A 25,160-nucleotide genomic window follows, 5' to 3' on the forward strand; every position below is an offset into this window, starting at 1 on the left:
AATTAAATTACCGGATATCACACAGTCCTGGAACAGCTGTATGGAAGCAAAAAGATGTCCTAAATATTTGAAATTTAACATTCACCCAATACACCAATACCCAATTCAAGAGTCAAATAATTTTAATTTTTTATTTTCCTTTGCAAACCATGTTTTTGTAGTTATTTGTTCTGAATTCACCTTCATCTTTGGAATAAAAATATGAAATTTCCTGATTTGCAATTTAAATCTCAAAATTCAACATGATAAAGTTCAAATAGAAAAATCAGTCAAATTTGATTGGTTAAATTAAGATCCAAAAATTAAATCTGAAATTTTTTAAATAAAAAAACGAAAATGTGTCATATTTTAAAGGTCAAATTCAGATCCAAAAATTCAATCAAAAAAAAGAAAATTCAAATCGCAACATCTGGGCTACTCAGTTTATCTGGTCCTGGGTAGTCGGGATGTTAATATTTTAAATTTTTTATTTTTACTTTTTGGAACTGAATGACTCATCAAAAATGTGATTGCTTTTTTAATTAGATTTTTTTAATTAAACTCAAGTTCAGAGTTTAAAAAAGCAACTTCAGAAATTTCGTATTTTAATTTCTGTCCAAATAAATTCGGATACATGGTTTTTAGTTTTTAGTACACAAACACACACACACACACACACACACACACACACACACACACACACACACACACACACACACACACACACACACAGCATATATATAAATATAAAAAGTTCTGAATTTGTCGAAACATAAGCGGAACTTAGCCTAAATTCAACAAATTTAGTATTTTCTTATTCATGTCAGGGAAAATGCAATCAAAAAACAAACAAATGATCAGACAGCTTGAAAGATGGCTCAGTGGGGGGAAAGATGATTTCAAAAACACAAATGCAAAAATGATTTTCAGTTCAAACAATATTTAACGGTTTATTGTACATAAATAGCCCCGGTTACTGTTAAACAACAAAGTCAAAACTGCACTTTCTGTTACTTTCTGTAACTTAGCTTCCAACAAAAAACATATGGATGACAACAGAAAGGCATTGATAGACGATAACACACATACAGTAAGGTAACAAGATGCTCCTCATTCACCAAATACAGTATTTCATTTTCACATTTGCATGTTAAACATACCGACCTTTTTTGAAAAACTAAAAAAAATTAAATCAAGAAATATTATATTTTGAATAGGCATTGCACACGGAAAACTACTTGAATAAAGACAGAAGCACAAAACCCGAATTTATGTTTTTAAATATTCAATATATAGCTATTTCTGTATTAAAAAAAGTGAAGCATAGTTAAAGAAAATAGCCTGCTTTGAACAGAGTTACACTGTGTGGAGATTATTTTCATCTATGGGCTTCACATAGGCCTCTGTTGATGCTCAGTAGTTGTTACAGACAGATGCATTTATGATATGTAAATCTTTAAGCACCAAGCCAGGACTTGCACCATAATTTAAATGCATCTTACTTAAGTGTCAAGTTAACTTTGCCATGTTGTCTAACCAGTGTACATTTGTTTTGCCATGATAGCTTCAACAATGAGGGATTTAGTTTTTAGTTGTTTTTTTAAATTTCTTTACACAAGCTCTCAAGTTAACATCTTTATTAAGTTTCAGTTCTATCTTGGGCTGTAGTGTTGCATCTGCAGTCATATCGCATGTGCTGCATCATTGACATGTGCATGGATGCCGTTTGTTAGAGGTATATGGTTCCCGTTAGTCAGGGGAACTTTTTTCAAAGGTGCCACACTGCCATTGATGTAGTTGGTATGAGGAGGCAGGAAGTCTCTCTGCAGCTTGTGCTCCAGCAGCATGTGGTTCTGAGGAGGAAGGCCGAGGCACGCTCTGAGAAAGACAAAAGAGGGAGACTGTTAACTTCTGTCATGAACACAAGAATTTGAAATCTGTATAAAAGCCCTACAGGTGCAGTGTGAAGGATTTAGGGTGATATACTGTCAGAAATGGAATATAATAAGTATGTTTTCTTTAGTTTATAACCCCCTGAAAATAAGACTCATTGTGTTTTTGTTGCCTTAAAATTAGCAATTGAAATCTTCAAAGGGAGCAGATCTATGAAGATCATTATGATTATGATGGACCACCATGTTTCCACAGTAGCCCAAGATGGATAAAACCAAACACTGGCTCTAGACACGGCCACAGACAGCATTTTTGCATCAGCCAACATAATTAGCAGCAACGGAAGTGACAGAAAAACACTTATTTTTCTATACTGAAACTGTTATATTCAGTGTTTTTACCCGTGTGTTTTGCAAAAGAAGACACTTCTACAGACCTTAAAACACAAAATTTCCATATCAAAAATGTACAAATCAGTCTTTGAAATGAAAAACGTTCTTATAAAAATATGTTTTAAGCATGGCATGATTATCTAGTCTAAGCAAGAAAACCAAAAATGTGTCCGCACCTCATGATGTTTTCAATGCAGGCTCTCTGGCGGAAGAAGGCGTTGACGACCGGGGTCCCTGATGGGACCAGTGGGGCCTTGCAGAGGAAGGAGAGCAGAGCTAAGACACTGTGGAAGGACTGGAAGTCGTCCTCGCCCTGCGGTCGGACAGTCACACGCTGACAAAGCTCCGTCAGGATCACCAGGTCCAGGATGATTGGGCTGGCAAGTAGAGAGTCCTGTTGCAAAGGAAAGATTTATCAACACAAAGAGCTCTTACAATATGATGTAGTTCCTTATTGCACCTGCAGGAATGAAACCTGTCAGTGTCTTTTTTTACTGCGACCACAAGGAGTCGCCAAATCAAAGATTTTAAAATTCTGCACATAACTGCTGTATGATGCAGATAAAACGGTTTGAATGTTGTTTGATTCACAAGCCAACCTCTTAAGTTGGACTTCAGTTGTTTTAGTAAACTGTTAATTTAGCATTTGTTTGATAGATAGGAAAGTACATCTGATATGCACAAAACACTTTTTATTTTTTTTTTTCCTTTTTTACACACAGTGGAGCATTTTTATGTGATTGCAGAATCACTGTTTTGAAGGGCTGTTCGGTTATGGCAAGAATACTAATCACCAGTATTTAAAACAATTACTTGTTAACTTTGGAAACATGAATAATTTACTGAACAAATCAAAAAATGTCTTTTTAATGGTAGATTTTCCAGAACTTTAAATAAAATAATTCAAACATAAGTGGCTCATAAATGTAACAATTGAGGCACTCAAAAAATGGCGTATTGTTTAGGAGGCAGAGACAGGTGTACATAATGGAAAAACTGCATAGTTACAATTGAAAAAGGACATTTTTGGGTGGAGATGGACCCCTGAAATTCTGTACTTGACCGAATAGAAGAATACATACGACTTTTTCCCTTTCCTCTTTTCCTTCCTTTATCTCTCTTTTTTCTCTCTTCTGTCTTTGCTATTCTCTTCAAATAATGTTTTTTCTCCCCGAACTTTGATTTGTATCTGAAAATGCTGAATGAGCTCTGTTGTCAAGGAATGTTCTGTCGTATGTGAATAATGTATCGTCTTAATACTGAATAAAATCTGTTCTTTAAAAAAAGGCATATATTGTAATAAACACAAACAACACAAAAGCCTATAATTATGTAATGCGCCATAATAAGATTCTGAGCTGTTGATTATTCCTGAACTGCAGCTTGTGCTTGTTTTTATAGAACAGGTGCAGCAGACTGACTGAAATGTGCACGTAAAAAACTGCAGCGAGCTCAAACACATTGACTGCATGATTTTATTTAGTATTCTCTATGACATACAAGGATCACCTCTCTGTAGAATTAGTTATTCCTTTGGCATAGTCCGACTCTTAAAGGACTGCTTTCCAGTCCATTTATCTTTTTCCGCTAGTCGACAAATTCGGTTGATACTGTCCTAAATTAAATGTTAGCAGCCATCCTGAGAGCTTAGCCTTGTAATATAATCAGAGCTAAATTCGCTGCACCTGCAGCTGTCACGGTGGCCGGTTATTATTAGAAATAAAGTCACTGGAGGGACGGGAAAGTGACTAAATCTGGTGAGAAGTCTCCAAGTTGGCAACACAGAGCGCACAGCTGTAGAGGAAAGGGGAGCACTGGATTTGTAACACAACACAGAACAAGAGCAGCACTGTGAAACAGAATGCTGCATAAAAATCATTTTAAGAGGATTATCTTGTTTTCAAATTTTAGATTGGAAGTCAAAATCATGATTGGAAATAAAATTCAACTAATCGACCCGCCCCATTGTTTGATATAAAATGTTAAAGTTGCGTCAGATGCCGTTTATTAAAAAACAGTCTTGTGGAAAACTGGTGCAGTCAATGTATTTTTCAGCCCGATAAGCACGATAAATGTTATTTTGTGTGTAGGAATGGTGTTGGACTGAAGCAGCATCGCCAGTAAAACATGAAATAACTCTGTCAATGACCTGAAGACGTCTCTTTAAATTAGCTCCAAGACTTGTTAAGAAGGATTAGCAGTAAGCTCCGGCACTACTGAGCCTCCTCCTCCACAACTACTGTCAGCTACAGCAGAATCGCTCTGATCGTTGTGTTTAGCGAGCAATTAGCAGTTTGAACTCTCACACTGGAAACTGTTCTAATATGCCTGCTTTATCTTTACCAGTTGTATGTTTTACAGGAAGAGATTTAGCGCCCACTGACCTCACAGGTGTTGTGCAGAGCGATAGTATTGGTTCCTCCCATCATAATTTCAGAGGTGTATTCATCCATGGCACGCTTGCTGTCTCCCACGTAGGGAACGTACTTAATCACCACCTGAAATCACACAGAGACGGTTAATAAGTCTGAGCGGTTTTCAGTGAACACCCACATGGAGCTCATTTCTCTCTGTGTGCGAGGCACTCACACAGTGGTCGGGTTTTTCTCCCGGCTGGTACAGTACGGGGTTTGACTGGACCATGTCGTCCACCACGTTGCTCTTGGAGATCTCTTTGGAGCGGAACTGCTGCGGAGCCGACAGGTTCTTCCCATCGTTGTTGCCAAGGTGATTGTAGCTGACAATGGAGGTCGGCTGTAGATAAGGAGAGAAACGTATTGAAAAATGTCACAGCACAAGTTAAACAAGTTGTCATTTTATCTTCTGGCAGGACAAACACACCAACCATCTTCATATGCACACTAATAATCAACTGTTATTATGAATAGCGACATTTTTGTGTGAAAGGAAATAAAAGCATGTCCCATATAGACGTCTGTCCCAACTATAAGCCTGTCGAGGTCAGTGATTTAAGCAAATAATACTGGGCTAATAATGCAAGTTTTATGGTAAGTTAAACGTGAGTATTTTGACTTTGACTTAAAGACTTGAAATGTGCTACATTTTAAACTTTTTGGAACATCAGTAAAGACTCATGACTTCATCGGTCCTCATTCCTTCTTTCTGTGCATCTTTTTCTCACCTTGATACCTGAGCTGACCAAGAAGTCCACCAGCACTGACTTGATCTTGGTCTGACCGGATTTGAAGTCATCGCCTCCAATGAAGACCCCCTTCTGCATGGCCAGCTCTACGGCCCCCGGTACAAACGTGTTCTGCGGGGAGCCGTTGATGTAGGCGCAGCTCTCAAGGATACTGGCCACTGCAAACAGAGTGGAGGGAGAAACCTCTGCTCCGGCCTGATGGATGTCGTAGAAAAAAATAAAATAAATAAATAAAGAGAGATGACTGTTACTGAGTGTATCATCACATTACAGCTCGACTCACACGGCGTACATTTCCCCTGAGTCTCTCTTCACATCATCTCTGTAGCTCAACTCTATTGTCGACTTCATGCCTATCTAAAATTGAGCTATTTGCTGAAGATCACAAGTCTGTGAAATAGACTATTATCGTTGCTGACAGCAGTACAAGCACACTGAAGACAGCAGATAAAATATAAACTCACCCATGAGGGGCGAATCATAATTTTCCTCCCCTGATCTGATACAAAAGGAAGCGCTGACTCATTATGGAATTTCATCTACAAATCCACAGTGAAGTGTAAGGAAAGTTAATCTCCTCATCCTCTAAGCTTTATTAATCACTAAATGTGATGGAGGATTACTGTTTGGTCCTCGGCATTAGGAGGAAATTAAAGTTGAATCCGTGACTACCGGCCACCAACACATACTAGGCTGGTTTCTGGGACAATTACAGTTATTTTCGTACTGGATCTCAACTAAAACCAACTTAATGATTTGACTATGTTTAATGAATCTGGAAGTTTTCAAACCAAACTTTCTTTGTGGCTGTTGCTCTCACCTGGATTGCAGCTAGCAGGTTCTTTGCGCTGTCATTGACCCCCGGGATGATGTCACAGAAGCGCTCAGTGTTGGCGGTCCACAGAACGATGACTTTGTCGACACCACTTGACTGATGGAAGTCCCTTATGTCAGCTCGGATCTGCTCCACCTGGAAGAAATATTTAGTCTTTAAGTCAGATTAAAATTTGATGATCATGAAATACATAGATTATAGGGCTGGAACCGTTGTTTATTTGTACAGAACTGTCACAGAATGGGGGTCACGGTCTAATGAACGCAGACAACATGGTACATTGCAGCAGAACCAAAGTTCCCATACACCCAGAAAACCACCCAAAAAACAGTACACCCGTGGTGACATATGCTAAGCTAAACACAACAAGTGGATTGGCATGGGAGTCAGTCACATTATGGCGAGGGCAACTGAAATGCTGCAGCGGGAAGACCCGCCTGCAGGTTTTCGGTCAGCACCAAAACCAACGGAGAAAGATTTGTGAGTAAGAAGAGGACGGTGCATCTGCATTGTAGGAAACAGAAGTGGAAACAATGCTAACCCACATTCAACAGCAGAATCCAGATGTGCCAATCACTGGGATGATAAATGATTTGCACACTGCCTCCCCTGGTGTTGGTTGAGTATAATTTGCACACATTTTCATTAATTAATTTTATTGGCAATCTTTAAAATAAAACGCTGTTACAGATAATAAGCAAATGCCAAATATCAGCCCTGATCATTGGACAGGTTAATAATCTGTCAATCCCTAGGTGCTATTGGGCAAAACGCTCCTTCAGTTCCCAGCAGGGAGACAGTGTCTCTCTTTGACACTTGCACTACTGTCTGTTCAAAATAAATGAAATGGTTGGGGTTTTTTTATGCATTTGGGGTTTTTGTTTTCACTGTACCAAAGTTTCACCAAATCATGATTTTCGTGAACTGTTACACCCCTAAAATATGAAGAAGAGACTTCAGTCCTCATAAATCTGATGTGCAGAAAACCAGGCATTACCTGCTCTGCCATGCTGCCAGTGAGAACGTTGTCCGCCCGACTCTCTTGGTTGGCAGCAATGAATTCTGGGATATAGATGGACGGTCTTGGCTTCATGCGGCTCATGTATGGTCGTAGCTGCTCTTGTAGCGACCACTCAAACACCTGAGCTCTCTCCATCGCACCACCGAGATCCATTGAGGAGATATCCCAGCCTAAAAAAAAGGTAAAAAAAAGTACTGAATATATATCTCTCATTTTCCAGGACTTACTGGTCAGAGGCTGACCTTAGTGAGTCACTTTCTTCTTATAATAGACTTCAGCAGCTCTATAAATAGCTCACCTGTTATGAAATAACAGACTAGACTGCGTTAGAGGACACTGCGCTGTAGGAGCACGTCTCTGACCATCTTCTTGCCCTGAGGTCAGACTTCCTGCTGTTACCTCACTTACCTCCTTACATTACACACAAAAACACTTCTCAGTCGCTGTATCAGAGGTTAAAGCTGGAGATGACTATCTGCTATGGTCCGTACCGTCAAAGACTATATCATTAGGGTGCACCATGGGTAGGAGGTCACGGAGGGGCACGTTGACCTCGCCCTCGAGCCCTGATCCCAGACAAACAGTAGACGCCTGCATGAGGGAGCCGAAGTAGTTTGCTTTCTGAAGAATGTGGGAGAGAGAGACAGAGAGAAATAGGGGAGAAAAAATACTGTTATTTTATTCCTTCTAAAGGTTTTTACTGGCTTTAAGGTTTATTACAAGTGAATTATATCCTTTTGAACCAGAAGAAAATGGAAATCACATGAACCAGCTCATAAAGGTTACAGCGTATGCCCATATAAGGGGAAATCCCCAAGACCAGAGTCAGTTAAGCTCTTAACACTCTGCTGAACATGTCAGCATAACCAGCTTATAATGAGTCTCTACCCCTGTATCAGGGGACATACAGTGGACTATATTTATAAAATAGGACAAGGAGGGTCTCTATTAGCTCCTTAATGGCAGCCCAAGATTTCACATCACATTATAGTTTAGTTATAAAGAGTTCATTCAAATCTCAAAGGGGTGGGGGGAGTTAATACAGCATAGTACTGCAATACTATGTTAATACTCAGATGCCAAATGCTGTTTTTTTTTAATTATATAAATTACAAATATTGCAAATTAAAATTTAAATTTTGATAGCCCACTAGAATAATAAAATTATTTGCTTTTTTAGTCCACTACATACATTTTACTGCAATAAAAATGACTGAAGTGAACAGACTGAAAAATGTATCTTATTAGATAAAACAGATTTTCTTCCTTTTGGGACAAAATTTGTAGTTAAGGTAATAAACAACACTATAGCTTATTGCAATACCCAACATATTGCAAAAAATGTAAAATCGCAGTAATATCATATTGTGTCTGAGTTATTGGGATAATATTGTTTTGTGGGGCCTTTGGTGATTACCATTCCTACCATCTAAACTTCTTTTAAAAAGAAAAATCATTGTGGTGTTTGCATGTTTTAGCTGCAAAAAAGCAAATGTAGGTCATATACAAAGAGTGGCTATTTTCCAAGCAGGCAGCCAGTGGTTTGCATTCATTTCAGTACAAGAAATTTACTTGCAAAAGATTGCTTTAGATGGTTACAAGTACTGCACAATGCACAAAAAAATAAATAAAATAAAAATTTTATTGCAATGATTTTGACAAATATTGCTTTTGTGATATGAGTCACATTTTTGCTGGGAACGGTAATTTTTGCATTTCATTTTCGCTGAAAAAAAAAGTCTCGTCTTTAAGCTAGCAGCGGAGGTTGTAACAGCACTAAAATTAAATCTGTGTAAACACACCATCACACCAACCAAGGACGTGACGGATGTGATGACATGTTTTGTGTGCAACCCTCCACCACGTAACTCAACGAGAATGAGAACAGCCACCAAAAATGTCCGTAAATTGTGAAAACAATGAGATATGAGCCGCCATATAACAGGGACAGTAAATTATTGTTAGTGCCATATTATGCCATTGTTACTGTTAATAAACTGCTACCAACATATGCATGTCATGCTAGAAGCCAAAGCTGTTGTGTTAAACATCTTGTTCATCACGCCTCTTTTGCTTCAGCAATGCCAGCATGCTGTCTAAAATCACTGACTTGGAGCAGCTTGGTGCTGCTGTTGTTTGGTTCTGTGTAAGCGGGTGTTTTTCAAACATATCAGATTCAAATTCTATTCAAACAGAATTTTAGCTAACTGGCAAACATAAAGAGAGAGAAAGAACACTGGGAGAAAACGTAAGTGATGGTAAACAAAAAGTTGTCTCACAACATTATATATATATATATATATATTATATTATATTATATATTATATATTATATATAGTACAATATATTGACCGCTACAGAAAATAAGTTATAATGTCATACTATGTGGAAGGTTATCCACAGAAGATTACTGTAACATTTCATTACACACACAAAACCATCTGTGACTGTCAAAAATTTCAAAGATTTCTTCTAATGCCATGACTTTTCCATGAAATTCAGGTGAGCTACTGCAGCAGTAGTTTCCAGCATCCTACTGTTATTTTACAGAGTCAGTACCATCAATAAATTCAACAGTATTTCACTGTTATATTCATTACACTATTTTACAGTAGAATTTGAGGTTTACAGTGTTATATTGGTGCCAAAAAGAATAAAGATTTACAGTGTTTTACTTGTGTGTATTACTTTTAAAAAGTTGCCATATTTTTATAGCACTAATTTGGCTCCCAAAAGCATCAAGAGGTAGGCTACAGTGTTTTATGTTATTCTAAAAAAAACTGTACTTTACTGTTAGAATTAGGCTATTTTTTACAGCAGTTTGTTGCAGTGTCACTTTTTCAGGTTTTTCATGACAGCGGGAACCCTGTTTCTGTGTAAAAATGGCAAATATGAATAATAATAAATACACAATAACAGAATATGGTATGCTCAAACTTACAAATTTCATCTTCTTGTTTGTTTTTGTACTCCACTCCAGACGACTTTTCGTCCACTGCTATCCACATAAACTCCACTTAACGCCACAAAAACAAAAAAATAAAAAAATTCCAACCCCATGTTTGTGACACTCCTCTCACCTTCTCTCCGGTCTTGGTCCTCCAGGTGAGACCCAGCTGGTTGGCCAGTACAGCTCCTGTGACTGTGGACCCATTGTTGCCTCCCCATCCCACCAGCATCACACCCAGGCGGGGCACGCGTGTCTCTGTGCGAAATGTCATCTCAGTGGTGCGAGGGGTCACCTGTTTGCCAGTATAGAGCATAATTACATGAAGGCAGCACTCAGATACATGAGAACACACAGGAATGTAAATAAAGTCCACTTACTGTGACTTTGTCCCCTTCTCTGTGAACTGACGTGGTGTGGTAGGAATACTGAGACACAATGTGAGTGTCTGTGTACCTCACATTAGGGCTGTTGATATGAATGTTGAAAGACATGGCTGCACAGTCTGCAAAGAACAAAAAAAAAGACATTTCTGTCAACTTTTTCCTGTACATGTGGAAACTGCATTATGGGTAATGCATTTCCTCAACACGTCACAGATACCGGCATGGGAGGGAAGAGTTGTTTCTAGTCTGTTGCGCCTTCCTAACTCACAAATTTTAAAACATTTTCTTTACATTACATGTCAGATCATTTTGGGTTATTTCTGTCAATTAAAACCACTGAAACAGATGCGTAAATGAAAGAATGACACGCTCATACGGACATCAACTAAACCCGGAAACATCCTCACCTTCTTCCTCTTGAACCGTAAAGATGTTTGAATAACGTCGCTGTGTCACGCTGACAATTCTTCGCCTCCTTTTGAGGGAAAGTTCCTGTCCTTTCTGTCCAAAAATGCCGGGTACTGCCTGTCTCCTGCTCGTCCGACTGCCCACAAAGTCGTTATCCTCCCTCAAAGGACGTATTCAGCGCACGTGCCAATCAGAGACTGCTCCGTCCCTCTTATATAACGCGCGAGGATGGAAAGGCGTGACGAGCGCCTGGCAACAGAGAGCAGCTGTAAATGTGAGAGTGTGTCCTTAGTTACCTCAGGAGGAGGACAGCATGCCTTCATCAGTACTTTTGTGACTTCTGGTCGAAACTACAATGTTCTCTAAGGACGATGATAACAAATAGAAAGGTGTGGCTGCTTCTTGCCTTTTAATGATGTAGTGAGTTTCTAAGGTATTTCTTTACAGTTCAATAAAGTAATTAAAAATTACAGTTCAATAAAATAATGTAAAAATACAGTCATCAGTATCTGTGGTTTATGTGATGTGGCTGTTGAGATGTCCTATTGTTGTTTATCAAAGAGAAAATTAAAGAATCATAACCATCTTGAAATGAAGAAATTTTACCCTACCCACTTAGTGAGTTTCCTTTTATGAAATTGTAATTGTCTATTGTAAGATGTAATTCTATTTACAATTTGAAGTTTCTTGATGTTTTTTGTCTTCAATAAACTTGTGTGGCATGGAGTAAGTGTGCATGCGTTACCTTTTTGGCTTGTGTACACCATGTTACCCATTCTGTAAACATTATAGGAGGAATCTCTGCAGTGCAACATTCCTATGATGCTTCAGAGAGATTCTTAAAGCCCTGATCAGTACAGAAGATAACTTTTTAAATGTACACCAGCCTATATAAAGGATTTCCAATGTATGCTATGTGGTGTGATGACTCCACGTGTGCAATGTTTGGAAAGCAAGGTGTGGGACAGGCAGTAAAAAAGGACAGAAATTAGATGTAATTAAAGGTGATATAATCTCTATTATATCTATTATATTATAATCTCTATTTCCAAACCTTGTGTGCTATGAATCAACATGCAAAAGCAGACAGTCTGGTTGGTGTGTTCAGAGGGAAGCTCACTGGTGAATGAGCATAAGCAGGCGGGTAGTAAGATCAGGTGAAGGGTGAGGAAGGTAAAACTCAATGGGGACGACTGGTGGACAGGTGAGGTATGACATTAGTATGACTGCAAGACTGAATTAATGAATGAATTTGGTATTATTGTGTCTTGCACACAGTTATGCCCAGCACGCATGGGCTTACAAGACCACAAAATCAAAAACATGCCAGGACCAGAGTCCAGAGTGCATATTTTCAGACCACATTAAGAAAAACGAAAATGGAGCAATGTGACGGATCATCATTATGTAAGACAGTCACACATCACTCACAAAGACATTTATCATGTAGAACTAAACAAAAAAATATATAAATACTAATTAAACAAACTTTCTTGCCTTCTTTTCCAGGCTTTTGCGACAATGTTGGCAAACATAAAAATCAAACAACCATTCTAGCTTTTGGTCATCTGTGCACCAGAAAATGTTAAAGTTTAGTTGAGCCACTAAAAAAAAGGGACTGGTTGGTGGCTTTTTCAAAATCAATTACACTTTAACGTTTACTGAATGGAAAATTTTCATCTCTAGTGTGCTGTTAGACATATTGCCTGAAGGCGTCATCCACCTGGAGCCCACAATCCTCTGAGCCATCAGAGATAACACAGGAGATGACCTCTGCATTCCTCTGATGAAACAGATAATTAGACCCATGTCCCTTTGACATGTATATGTCACAGAGGGACTGACATTAAATGATTTGGGGCAAAGAGACAAAATATGGTTTTAGTAGTACTGATAACAGAGGCTACTTTTGATCCGTTATCTATCAAATTCAGCAGGTTTAGGACAATAGTTGTTGTTTTAGGGCTGCACCAACATTTTAATTCAGTATTAGACTTTCTAGTTATTTCTGCTGTTTTTGTACATTGCAAGTTACTTTAGCTCCAAAATGAAATCTTAAAATTGACTGACAGCCCCAAATCCCCAACCTATAAAAGATTGTAGAAGTTTGATGAATTTAGGATTAAATTTCAGTTTATCTATCTTGAATGACAGACATTAAGTTGACCTATGACACCAATATTTGTTTGCCTTGGCATTTCCATTTATTATTGTTATTATCATCATCATCATCATCATTATTATTATCATCATTTATTTATTTATTTATTTATTTGCACCAAATAAATGGTACAGGTATGTGTCAGTAGATCATTTTACGTGTAGATAATACAGTTACTGTACAGTGCTTCTGTTTTGGTTAATTCACAGACATAACAATTATTTATTGTTTTTATTTTCAACATTTTACTGCTGTTTTTTTCTGTTGTTGTCTTGTTATGCATTTTTTCCACTAACTTCAAATTTGTTTGCTATTTAACTTTTTCATCCCTTTTACTTATTTTATTGCTATTTATTACTTTTGACAGCCCTTGCTGCTAGTTATTTGTTTTTACTGAATTGATTATATTTTTGCAATTGCTATCATATCATATTTTAGCCCACTAATGTGAATACAGGGCACTGCTGTGAAGGAGCTTAATGCTCAGTCAATCTTCCATGAATAAACAATGGTTTCATGATGATGATGATGATGATGATGATCGTCATCATCAGGGAATCTGAGTTGTTGGAATAATACAAATTTTACAGTTAAACTAAAGATGGATATTTATATAAACGATAGGCCTATTTACAATGTAGCGATTACCTTGTTGACGGGATGAACAAAAATGCGACAATAACAAGAAATGCAACTCTTTTACATGACGTCACAGTCGCTACATCCACCCGCCCTCTGATTGGCCGACGTGTGTTTACGTAGCAACAGTCCGGAAGATGTCGCTCAGGCCAGTCCTAAAAAACTTCCGCCTTAACTTGTAAAGAAAACATAGCAGCTAAAAGGCAATCGACGGCGTAACCAACCCATTTAAGAAGTCAGACCAAAGGTAGATACGAGTCCACATTTGACACGCATACACCGACACGCACAGATGTCCTTAGGGCAGTTTGTTGACGTGTTTTTAGCTCATCGGCAAATACGAAATCTCCAGTTTACTGTAGCTAGCTCGTAAGCTACGCTGTTAACTGCTAGCAGTCCGCTACCATCGATCTGGTCCGCCATAGGCCTCAATTGGGTGTCTTAACGGCTAGATCGCGATCAATTTGTTACTGTACCCAGTCAGTTATCTCTCTGGTAATTGATTTTGATAATCTGTTGTCTTTAATAAAGTAGAAAACACCAGTTTACGGTACACAAGCTACTTTGTTAGCTACGTGTAGTTAGCCGATTAGCTGTTACCTGGGGCTGTCTGTGAATTTAGCCTGCCTCTTAGCCAACCGTCGCGTCAGACTCAAACAGTAATTTTACCATATATCTATATATTAGACAGGTCATAAGTGGCACAATTAATCAACAAAGCCACCCGAATACCGAAATATCAACGATTTAACTAGTTAACGTCAGCTAAAAATTGAGCTAGACTGCTAAACATTATCTTGTCAGTGATGTTTTCTTGCTCTTTGAATACCCCTAAATTGGAGGATCGGCTTGCTTGTAAGGACTGCTTTTTACTTTTTTAATATTAATATTAATACACATTTAAGTTGCTGTTTGGACACACCGGCTGTCATCGGCCAGGTAGCACATAGATGTGCCACTCCCCTAAACAAACCATCAAGTCATCTCTTCCTGCTGGTTAGTTTAGCTCTCTATAGAGCAGGTGCTGGCTTAGATATAAACTGTCTGTTGGTATTTTTCACTGAATATGGTGCCTAATAAATATCAAGAAATTGCAGTTGTAAAATGTCAAAGATATGTTTGAGGTCATATGAATTCAGTGTCATTGTTTGCCCATCAGACATTTTATATTTAAAGTGAGGGTCCTGCTCATATTATCACAATTTTTAAATCATGTTACAATATCATTGCGATTCTAAACATGTTGCAATATGTTAAGTATTACAATAACATATATGTCTATATGTTACCCCTTTTTCAACAAACATAAACACATGCAAATTTAAGATTTTCTGAATTTAACATCTTTATTCCTAGTTGTGAGGAGATTAATTGAAATATTTTTTGTAAGGCAGCATGAGGCCAGGGATTGATGCGCCAGAAATCAGCGGTAGAGCTACACAGTTAATCCAAATAGAATTAAAATCAAATTGTGGCCAATTGCAATATCCAAATCAAAGGAGCTGCAATTCTGAAATGTAATGAAATGTAAAATGAAATGTAAAAATGACTATTCCCACTTAAACTGCAACTCATATTGGAATCGTAATATCTGTCAAAATAATTGCAATGATTTTTTAAAATTTTTTAATCAGCTGCCTCCTGCGACTGAATGAATGTAAAGCGTGAAACACTGAATTTTTGTAATGATAGTGCAGAAGAAACTATATTTGTGAATTAGTCACATTGTAGCCAGTACCAGGGTACTGCGGTGGATCAGATCAGTGCATCCATTCTCATAACCAAACATAAGTGAACCTCATTAATATATTCTCTAATACAGAAAGACTCAATCTCTTAACATATAGATAAAACTATCTATTAATAACATAGTCAAATAAGACTTCATTAATACCCTGCTGTTTTCTTCCCTTTTGCTCCTCCAGGCTCTTGTCACTCTGGAGCTCGTGTGGTTTTCAGAGTGTGTGTGAGTGTGAGTGGGTGAGTGTATGTGTGAGTGTGTGTGAGCTGCAGTTTCCTCCTCACCTTTTCACCAAGACCTGCTCCTCCCTGGAGGATGACAATGGAGGAGATGAAGAATGAAGCGGAGACAAACTCCATGGTATCCATGACACTGTACGCTGTGATGTACCCAGTTTTCAACGAGGTAAATATCCTTCGCCGACAGCAGTCACCTTCGGTAAATTATATTATAGTCAGAGCAAAATATTAAGTTACATTTGTATCAGACTGATAAAAATGCATTTTTTGACAACATACTGTATTATGTTTCAGGGGTATTTCCAAATTATTTACCCAGAAAATAGTGTTATGGTTACAAGACTGGAATATCCAAAAAGTGGTGCCAATTTCCTTAAGTGTTTTTTCTTTTTTATTTTTTTAAATTAGCTGGAGAGGATCAACCTATCAGCAGCTCAGACGCTCAGAGCAGCCTTCATAAAGGTAAGACGATGCATGGGTCATTTTTTTAAACAAAAAACACATTATTATCACTCCCATGACCCCTCTAAACTTCCTGTCATAATATCTTTGGTTTAAATCTAAACTGTATCCCCGTTTAGTTTTTTCAAAACATTCAATCTGATGCTCTTACCAATACTCTGCCAAAGGTTCACTGCCTGCCCTCAAGGACACTGACAGGAAACACACACACATCAGCTGTGACTGATCAAAACTGTAACTTCCCAGATTCAAGATGACGTAACAACAAGGCCATTTCAGATGTTGCCTGATGTAAATTTTAGTTTATAGAATTTAATTTAAAAACAGTGTCACATAGTGCTGCAACAAGTGAAGTAAAACAACGCTGGCAAACAAAGCTGCTTTCTTTCTGTGTTTTGTTGAATTTGTTAGTGTTTGCAGTTCAGTTGTACTGCTGCATCCACGGCAAATTTAAATTTATGACCTTTGGGGATCTTTTGCTACAGCTTCAGCCACTGATCTGTTGTTATAACGTTTCATTCATCAAAGTTAATGCTGAGATTGTGGAACTTTTCAACATTGTTAAAAAGTGGTTTATTGAATTAACGACTACGGCTGGGTACCATCCATATTTAAATCAATGACGGCTCTTGTACGTGGAAGTTGGTATTCAGCGGTACTGTTTTTTTTCTGTTCTTAACTGTAATAACAACAATTAAATTTTTGGAAAAGCTGCAGGTTTGAAGTTGTTGACTTGAATGCTCCTATGCTCTTTTCTGATCACACAGAGCTACTCTTCTGTCTCTGTCTGCTTGTGTGTGTCTGCTCGTGTAGTAGTAATGCTAAGCTATTGCTAAAATAATAATTCTGGAAAATAAAGAACAAGATGCTGGAACTATTTTTGCACATTGGTGCTGCAACAGTAGTGTTTGGCTTGGTCCAGACACACCAAACCGATATCGAAGAACTAGCAGCTATGAATGCAGATTAATGCATGACTTCTGCTGAGCTGAACTGCCAATCAGAGTGATATCACTGATGGGCTCAGGTGACTCAGACGCCGGGTCAACATTTTGAGTTAGCCAAAAAAGCCAACAAGGGCTGATGAGGACAAACGGTAACGGTAACTATGGTTACAGACGCGAGCCAGCAGGAACATTGACTGTCGGTTGACCGTTAGTTTTTTGTGTCAGGGCCTCTACAGAGCTGCAGACAATGTGGTCAACAAAGCTGGCTTCAGGTCACTTCTGCCTCCCGTCTAAACTTACCGTTATCACCCAGATGTATTCTCAAGTACTGACATTTGGAACAGATGGATTTAACATGAATTGGTCATCAGCAGTACCAACACAAAGTTCAGCACCAAGCCTGAGCTGCAACAGAGAGGGCATGCATGGGCCAAAAAAGCGTGGACATTTTTAATGAATGACGCATGAAAACAAATAAAGTGTAGTTTTCAATCGAACCTTTGTATTCGTAGAGACTGTTAGGTTCAGTTTCAGATACTGAAATGAACTCATCTACTATCAGTATCACATCAAAGGTGCAGATATTCAGTGTGATGTTGTAATACCTGAACTCTATTCTCTCTTTATCTATACGCTGCTGTGATTGCAGCAGAATAATAAAAGCACAGTGGCCATAGATCACCTCTGTGCTGCTGCTGATGAGCTGCAGCGTTCACGGCGAGCACAGATGAAATATTAATGAGGGAGACGCAGCTTTGCCGTTATCCAAACCAAAGGGAGACATGATCACCTTACAGCTGTTTTACTATGACATTTGTGGGTCTTTTGTTCACTTGTCTCACTGATTGGTCTCTCTACTGCCCCCGCTGCTTCCTGGCTGGTGTAATTCAGGGTTGAATTATTCAGGGGGAGAGCTTTTGTGCGTCCGTCTGAACTGCTCACAGCGGACATCTGACATTCAATAAAGTTCTAACTTTTGTTCTCTGAAGCTCGGAGCCTCTTCTTGCTTTTTTTTTTTTTTTGGAGGAGACAAACTGTGCCGTACCTCACTCATATCAAATGCTTACTTACTCTTTCTCTCCCTGCTTGCCTAATTCTGTTTTTTCAGGCGGAGAGGGAGAACCCGGGCCTGACTCAGGACATCATAATGAAGATCTTGGAGAAAAAGAACGTCCAAATCAACTTCACTGAGTCCCTACTGCGCATGGCGGCAGATGATGTGGAAGGTGTGTCAATGATGATAAGTTAATGTGGTGGAAATAGACTTTAGTGACTCTGAGATCGTGTTGAAATACCTGTTCTGATGTCACCAACTTGTTTGTTTGTCTGTCCACTGAATCTAACTATGGAGCAAGCTCTCTCTGTCTGTGTGTCTTTCACGTATCTCGACAACGGTTCTTTAGATCAGCTTTACAGTCTGCTTCACACTTGCTGGGGACTTAAGGATGTGCCAATCTGTTCGTATTCCCAGGCTGTCAAATACCACCGCTTTGTCACACCTCTCGGTGTTACAGTGACGAGCACGGCTCCCTTTTGCATGTCTACATGCTGTGACAGGTGGATAATGTTGTGAAACGGTTGCTGTTAGGTTAAGCAGCAAAACTAAGTTTAGAAAAAATAAGTTCTGGCTAATATTATGTTGAAACAACACTGACTTTTAGCTTCACACAAAACAGAAACTGGTCTTGTGGATACAAGGCTTGTCATAAACCTCAAATCACCATAGGAGGACTTTCTCACTCTTTATACTATATCAGTTACTCTCAGCATCAAGTGTTGTCATGGTTGAGTTAACACTGAAGTTAAGTGAAAGCCCAGTGCGTCTCATCTAGACGTCAAAGGCTGCCGATCCCGTCAATATCACACGCCGAGGGGCGTAACAAAGCGCTGGTATTTGAAGCCCTGGGAGTGAGAACAGGCTGGACATGCAGTGTCAAATTTGGTGCGGTTTGGACACGCAACACGTTCAGTATTCATAAACCGTGATTGGACAGGCGAACAGTGCTGTGCGGCTCTGTGCAGGAGCGAGGTTTCTGCGCTCTGTGAAGAGTCAAATGTGTTTTTCTGAGTATATTTCAATTTTGATTCTGATGCAAGTAGCTGCAACTTGGGCAGTTTGTCTTTTCAAAATTATAACACTAATAATTGTTACTGTCAGAAAAATGTTTCCGCTTTTTAAATCCATGCTCTACTTAATAACCACCATGGCGTGGACTCAGTCGAGCGTGTCTTTTCCTAAGTTCATTGTGTTAGTTTATGATCATAACTTACAACACTAACGACATTAGTGCCAGAAAAACAGCTCTGCTAATTCAACTCATGCTCCACTTATGACAGCGGTCAGTATGTCAAGCAAGCAACTAATACACTGATGTAGACATTAATTAAATTAAGCGTATCTTACTGGTGTTTATGACCACGTCAGGCGTTTTTAGTGACAGATTTTAGATTTTAGGATTTTGGGGCCCAGCCAAACGCCATCTTGCTTTACTTTTTTCCCTTTTCCTAATCATATTTTAATGGTCATATTTTGTGAGAAAAAAACTGAATCTGCAATGTAAACAGTAGCATGACTCTGTCAGGTAAATGCAGTAAAACTAGAATTACACAATAAATAATTAGTATTTTAAGTGCTTTGGGGGGGGGTTTGTATGTTATTTTTGTTTTTCAATGATTCAGAAGAGCAAAAACACTTTGTTATTTTTTCATATCTACACCTCATAATAAATCTAAAACTGATATGTGTGTTGCTAAGGACCAAAGAAAGCGCAGAGTCGAAGGTGAAGTTGTTTGTACGAGCGCAATCTCAAGAAAACTGCAAGCAGCAACACCACAGACAGAGCAATCAGCTGTTACAATCGGGCGTGTTTTGAACGAGCGCTGCACTAGTTGATATAAATCATTGTGTCTCTGGGAATGTGCTGAACACCCTTTTTTTCCTGCAGAGTTCATGATTGACCGGCCTGAGCAGGAGTTCCAGGACCTAAATGAGAAGGCCAGAGCTCTGAAACACATCCTCAGCAAAATCCCTGATGAGATCAATGACAGAGTACGCTTCCTACAGACTATCAAGTAAGAGCGAGCACAAACACACACACACTCGCAAATACACACACCAATACACCATGCCGAATCATCACCAACAAATGCCGGTAATTTACACCTCACTAATAAATCATGATATGTCTCAGAAGGTGAAGTCATCAGATCTTCAATAACTTAAACCTCTCCATGATATTCATATTTATTTGGAAAAGTAGCCATTATTGGTTTGGTTGATATACATAACACACTTATGCCCTTATTATGATGTTAAATTCATTGCTGCTGTCTGTCACTTCACTGTTACTGACTGTAACACCACTTTCCGACAGAGACATAGCCAGCGCCATAAAAGAGCTCCTGGACACAGTCAACAACGTCATTAAGAAATATCAGTACCAGAATCGCAGAGTGAGTAACGCAGACACACACCTGTTTACGTTCCTCACTTTTCTCCTGTTTCTTACCGATGCTTTTGTGTTTATGATGTTGCTTGTCTGTTCAGGCTCTGGAGCATCAGAAAAAGGAGTTTGTGAAATACTCCAAAAGTTTCAGCGACACCCTCAAAACATACTTCAAAGACGGAAAGTAAGTGTAACCGTAATGTCTCATACGGTAATGTTAGAAGGAGTCTTCAGTGCGTCTGCAGTGGTGGGTAACAAAAAAGGTATTCGAGTAAAAGTGTAGTTATTTTATTACTGCATTGACTCCTGTAGGAGTAAACATACTCATAAAAACAACTGCTTTAGTTAAAAAGTATCCTGAAAAAAACATTTAAATGCATTGTAATTAAACACTTCTTTAACAGGTAATAAATTTGAAATGCACGTTAATTGTCAATACTGCCAAATGAAGAACCACACAAATGACAAAATACTTGCTGTTAAACTCTGTGTAATCTCTTAAAACACAACAACAGGAGAAAATCTTTGTCACTGGTGAAGCAGAGCGTAGAGCCACTTCTGGGACACGTCTGAAACACGTCTGGTGGAATGACACGCATTGTCTAAAGTGGCCACAATCAGCTTTGGCAGACGTGTCGCCAGAACCGGCCCTCTCAGAAGAGAAGAGTCTGCAGGCTATCTCCTCTCACGCTCTCAGACACTTGCTGTTGTAAAAATGATTTATTCTTAAATGTATCGGTAAAAGTAGCCAGGAGTGTGTTACCCAGTGTAATGAAGTAGGAGTTCCTTTGTTTTACCACAAAGGTACTTCGGATATTCTGCAAAACTACTCTTAGAAGTACTCAAAAACATTACTTAGTTGCATGCAATGAAGTAAATGCAAAATGTTACGACCCACCACTGCAGACATCTTTCTGTTGAACGTTTCAAAATGTTTTTCAGTGGTTTATGCAGCACAAACTCCATTCTGTTGAAGAACTTAATTTGATGACTTTTCTGATTCTTAATACAAATATGCTATTTTTAAAGTAACAGTGTGACATTTTGGGCCTTTTAGTGACAAATAGATGGCAAATGTAGTAGCGACCACTTCATGCGTTTTTTAACACAAGCACCATTCACCCATTCACACATATTTACACAAACACCATACAATGTGTGGTATCACGGTTCAGCATCTCGCTCAAGAACACTTGCACCAAGGATCGAACTAACAACCTACCGACCGGGAGATGACCGCTCTACCTTCTTGTTTCTTAAACTTGTATGGTTGAATTTGCGCACATTCAAAAAAAAGTGTCACGAAGGCCTTAATTCCTTTAAAACAGGTACCTTTTTATGACAACAAAAGCAAAATAAATAACATTAAAAAATGTTTTTAACATGTTATGGGCTCAGAATTTCAAAAATCATTGCATCCCTAGTTAGGATGTCCTGAGGACAAGGTCATTTAGAACAACTCGTCCACACCAGTTTTATCGGTTATAATTTTTGGACGAATCATCTAACCCTTTTATATTGTCACGTTACTGTATTTCTAATTCACGCTCGTCATGTATTTATCACTTCCTGCCCTCCATCTATATTTCGTGCATCATAATAGTCACAGTTTCAAACAAGCTTCTCTGTATATTGCTGCTAGGTCGCCATTAGCCAGTACACTGACCGCTAATGTAGTTCAGTGTTAATGTTGGATATTACAACATTGTTTGTTTTCAAATCATCTCATCTGTGATGCTTAACTTCACTGTACCTGCCTTCACTGTATCAAGAGCCTGGAGAAGAAAGGACGTGAGCGCAGGAATGTCTGTATTGACCCGGCTGGTCATTTGTTAACTGGACAGGCTGTGAAACTCTGAATGTCTTGGTGAACCGTTGTGTCACTAACAGTTTAGTCTTTGTTTAAACAGCGTCTGTTTTCTCAAGTTGTAACTCTCTGTGTTTCCAGGGCGATAAATGTCTTCATCAGTGCAAACCGGCTCATCCACCAAACCAACCTCATACTGCAGACCTTCAAAACCGTGGCCTAGCCCTCAGAGACCACAGAGGTCCCCCTGTCCCGTGGGGAGCGACTGCTAGGCTGGTGGAAGCTTGAAGAGCGCCTGACCCATATATGTAAATTAGAAAGAGTTGATTTTAGGGTTGGGGGTCGATTCCATTGGAGTCGATATTCTAGATTCCAGTTCAAGAGACTGAAAAGTGCCATTTGTTTTTTCAATGAGGATTTTCCAGTCTTGAAATGGAACTGAATGGGCCCAAAGTCTTGGTTGATTGATTTTATTTCGACAGTTTTAATTTATAACCCTGGTCTTGTTGGGAGTAGGTGAGGCGAGGTGTTTATTAAAGACTAATTGCCATTTTTCTAATATATTCATGTTGATCATTTTACTTTTAGCTTTTCAAATCATGGCTACACACCTCAGACCGCTTCAGTAGAGGTGTGTCTCAGTCGTCTATACTGGTTTTCTCTTCTCGGCTCCTTTTGTGTCATTTTTTGCCATGGTCTGTACGCGCAGGATCTAGCTGCGGGGAGAGGAGAGGAAGCAGTGTCGGACATTTGAGAGGCAGACTTAGATTTTGTTTTTCTTTTATTATCAGAAGACAGAAAGCCAAATGACTTCCAGCACAGTGTGCGCCTTACCAAGTCCTGTAACATTCCCTCCTCTCAGTGTAATGAAGTGGAGCCCAGTCCCTGCTGTTGGGGGATGTAGAGAGAGACATGAAAGTTCTGTATTTAACTGATATCTGGTTGCAAATGTTCAATAAATAGTTTCCAAATGATGATGCTTTTTTAAATGTGTCCGAGTCTGATATGTATCTGGTGACTTGAGAAACGTTTTCTTTTTTCTGTAACACAAAAACCTGTCACACAACCATTTTTGAAAAAATCCAAATAGGTACAGGAGTACAAAGATTTGAAAAGATCTTTATAACACTTTAAAATTTTAAATGTGAAAATCCCAGTCCCTCCAGAATTTTGCAGGCTGTTTTTGCGATTCTTGAGGCCTGTAATGCCTGATTTTAACAGCAGCTTTTCTGAAACAAAAAAAAAATTAGTTGAAAATCGGTTGTTGCTGTCGTTTGAAGCTGCTCTCCTCATGCTCTCTCTGCTCGGTGAGGACCAGATAACAGCAGCAGCAGCAAACAACACAAGCTTTTTCTTTTTTTGCTTATTTTGCATTTAATTGACAGAACAGAGCGAACATGAAAGGGGGAGAGAGAAGGGATGACATGCAGCAAAGGTCCACGGGCTGGAAGTGAACCCACAGCTGCTGCGACAAGGACATTGCCTTTTGTTCGTAGGGCACCCACGCTACCCACTAAACCACCGGACACCCCCCCAACACAAGCTGTTTTAAAGATCTCACACCAACACCGAAACGGCTCAACTTGGACATGAAAAACGATAAACGTTAGGTAACGCTGGTCATGTGAAGGTAACAGTTACCCCGTCAGTGTGTGTGACTCTCATGATGAACACAGAGAAAGACAGAGGGGCTAAGTGACTCTGTGTGTGCAGCTGTACAATGAAAAGAGATTTTGTCTGTTTTTAATTGTCAAGTTGCAGCGTTTGGACATAATTGCAAGGTCGCGCAGAATTCACAGGGACTGGCTGAATTTACATTACTTATTTTCTTATTTAATTACTTACTTCTTATGATTGCAAAATCCAAGAGGGACTGAAATCTGATGCTCAGCTCCAGGGGTGCACCGTCTGGAGAGGCATCCCAAACAAGTGTTTTGGGTTTCAAAAGTTTCTGTATCGGGTTTATATGTTTGAGATGTAAATGTTAATCTGTTTATGAGAAACCCAAATACCGTCTTTGCCGGGCGCAAACTTCTTATCTCCACATTTCCTTTTTATTCATAAATTAATTCTATTGGTCCCCCTCTACGTCTTACAAAAAGTCAAAAATGCACACATCGTAAAAAAGTTGAAGAAGGTGCTGGAACCACATTAAAGTGCAAACACTGAACAGAGGAAGGTGCGCACGTGTGTGCCCTTCAATGTCCCCCTCTACACCTTTCATTGGGTTTTACCATTAATTAAAAAAGCTTGTGACCACTGGATCCTTTTAAAAACACAGCATTTTTTCTAACTGTGCTCATGTTAACACCATATCCCGAATATGATCATAAACAGAAGAAGCCTCATAAACTGGTTATTAATGTCCATGAAACTGCAAACAATGAAGTGAGCATACCTTTCTCGGGATCAGAAACCAAAGGGGCGGAAGAGAAACGACAGCAAGGAGTGTTGGGGGGCCTTGGTGGACTTCTTTGTCCCCCAGAGTCGAGGGCCGCCACTGCTCAGCTCTGTGACTTGATCTAATGGAAAAACATGAGGCACAAGAGGATCCAAGATTTTTTTTTGACTTCATGTGCACAGTTTTTCCAAGACTGGCACATATTACATAAGCCAGAAAGCAAAGGATAAAGTTTACTTTACCAACCTTAATGTGTTATTTAGACCATCCTAAATATAACCTTGTAAAATATC

The 25,160-nt window shown here is 39.0% G+C and overlaps 2 protein-coding genes across 2 annotated transcripts; one reads left to right on the forward strand and one right to left on the reverse strand.

The window, feature by feature from the left end:
* Window positions 1–902: 902 nt before the first annotated feature.
* On the reverse strand, window positions 903–11,224 carry LOC121954128 (inositol-3-phosphate synthase 1-A-like). The gene is made up of 11 exons (XM_042501465.2): window positions 11,024–11,224; window positions 10,611–10,735; window positions 10,364–10,525; window positions 7,775–7,904; window positions 7,260–7,453; window positions 6,248–6,397; window positions 5,407–5,622; window positions 4,854–5,018; window positions 4,649–4,762; window positions 2,441–2,658; window positions 903–1,857 (listed from the first exon to the last, which is right to left on the reverse strand). The coding sequence occupies exons 2-11, from the start codon at window positions 10,722–10,724 to the stop codon at window positions 1,662–1,664; spliced, it is 1,659 nt and encodes a 552-aa protein (XP_042357399.1). The 5' UTR covers window positions 10,725–10,735; window positions 11,024–11,224; the 3' UTR covers window positions 903–1,661.
* A 2,689-nt stretch (window positions 11,225–13,913) lies between these two features.
* On the forward strand, window positions 13,914–23,440 carry pdcd10b (programmed cell death 10b). Its single transcript, XM_042501131.2, has 8 exons — window positions 13,914–14,071; window positions 15,750–15,970; window positions 16,213–16,266; window positions 18,322–18,439; window positions 20,159–20,285; window positions 20,588–20,666; window positions 20,761–20,843; window positions 22,608–23,440. Exons 2-8 carry the CDS (start codon window positions 15,881–15,883, stop codon window positions 22,687–22,689), a joined length of 633 nt encoding a protein of 210 aa, XP_042357065.1. The 5' UTR covers window positions 13,914–14,071; window positions 15,750–15,880; the 3' UTR covers window positions 22,690–23,440.
* Window positions 23,441–25,160: the final 1,720 nt, after the last annotated feature.

This window comes from Plectropomus leopardus, chromosome 14 (genome assembly GCF_026936395.1).
Source record: "Plectropomus leopardus strain MGB_pleo_1.0 chromosome 14, ASM2693639v1, whole genome shotgun sequence".
Lineage (NCBI taxonomy): Eukaryota > Metazoa > Chordata > Actinopteri > Perciformes > Serranidae > Plectropomus > Plectropomus leopardus.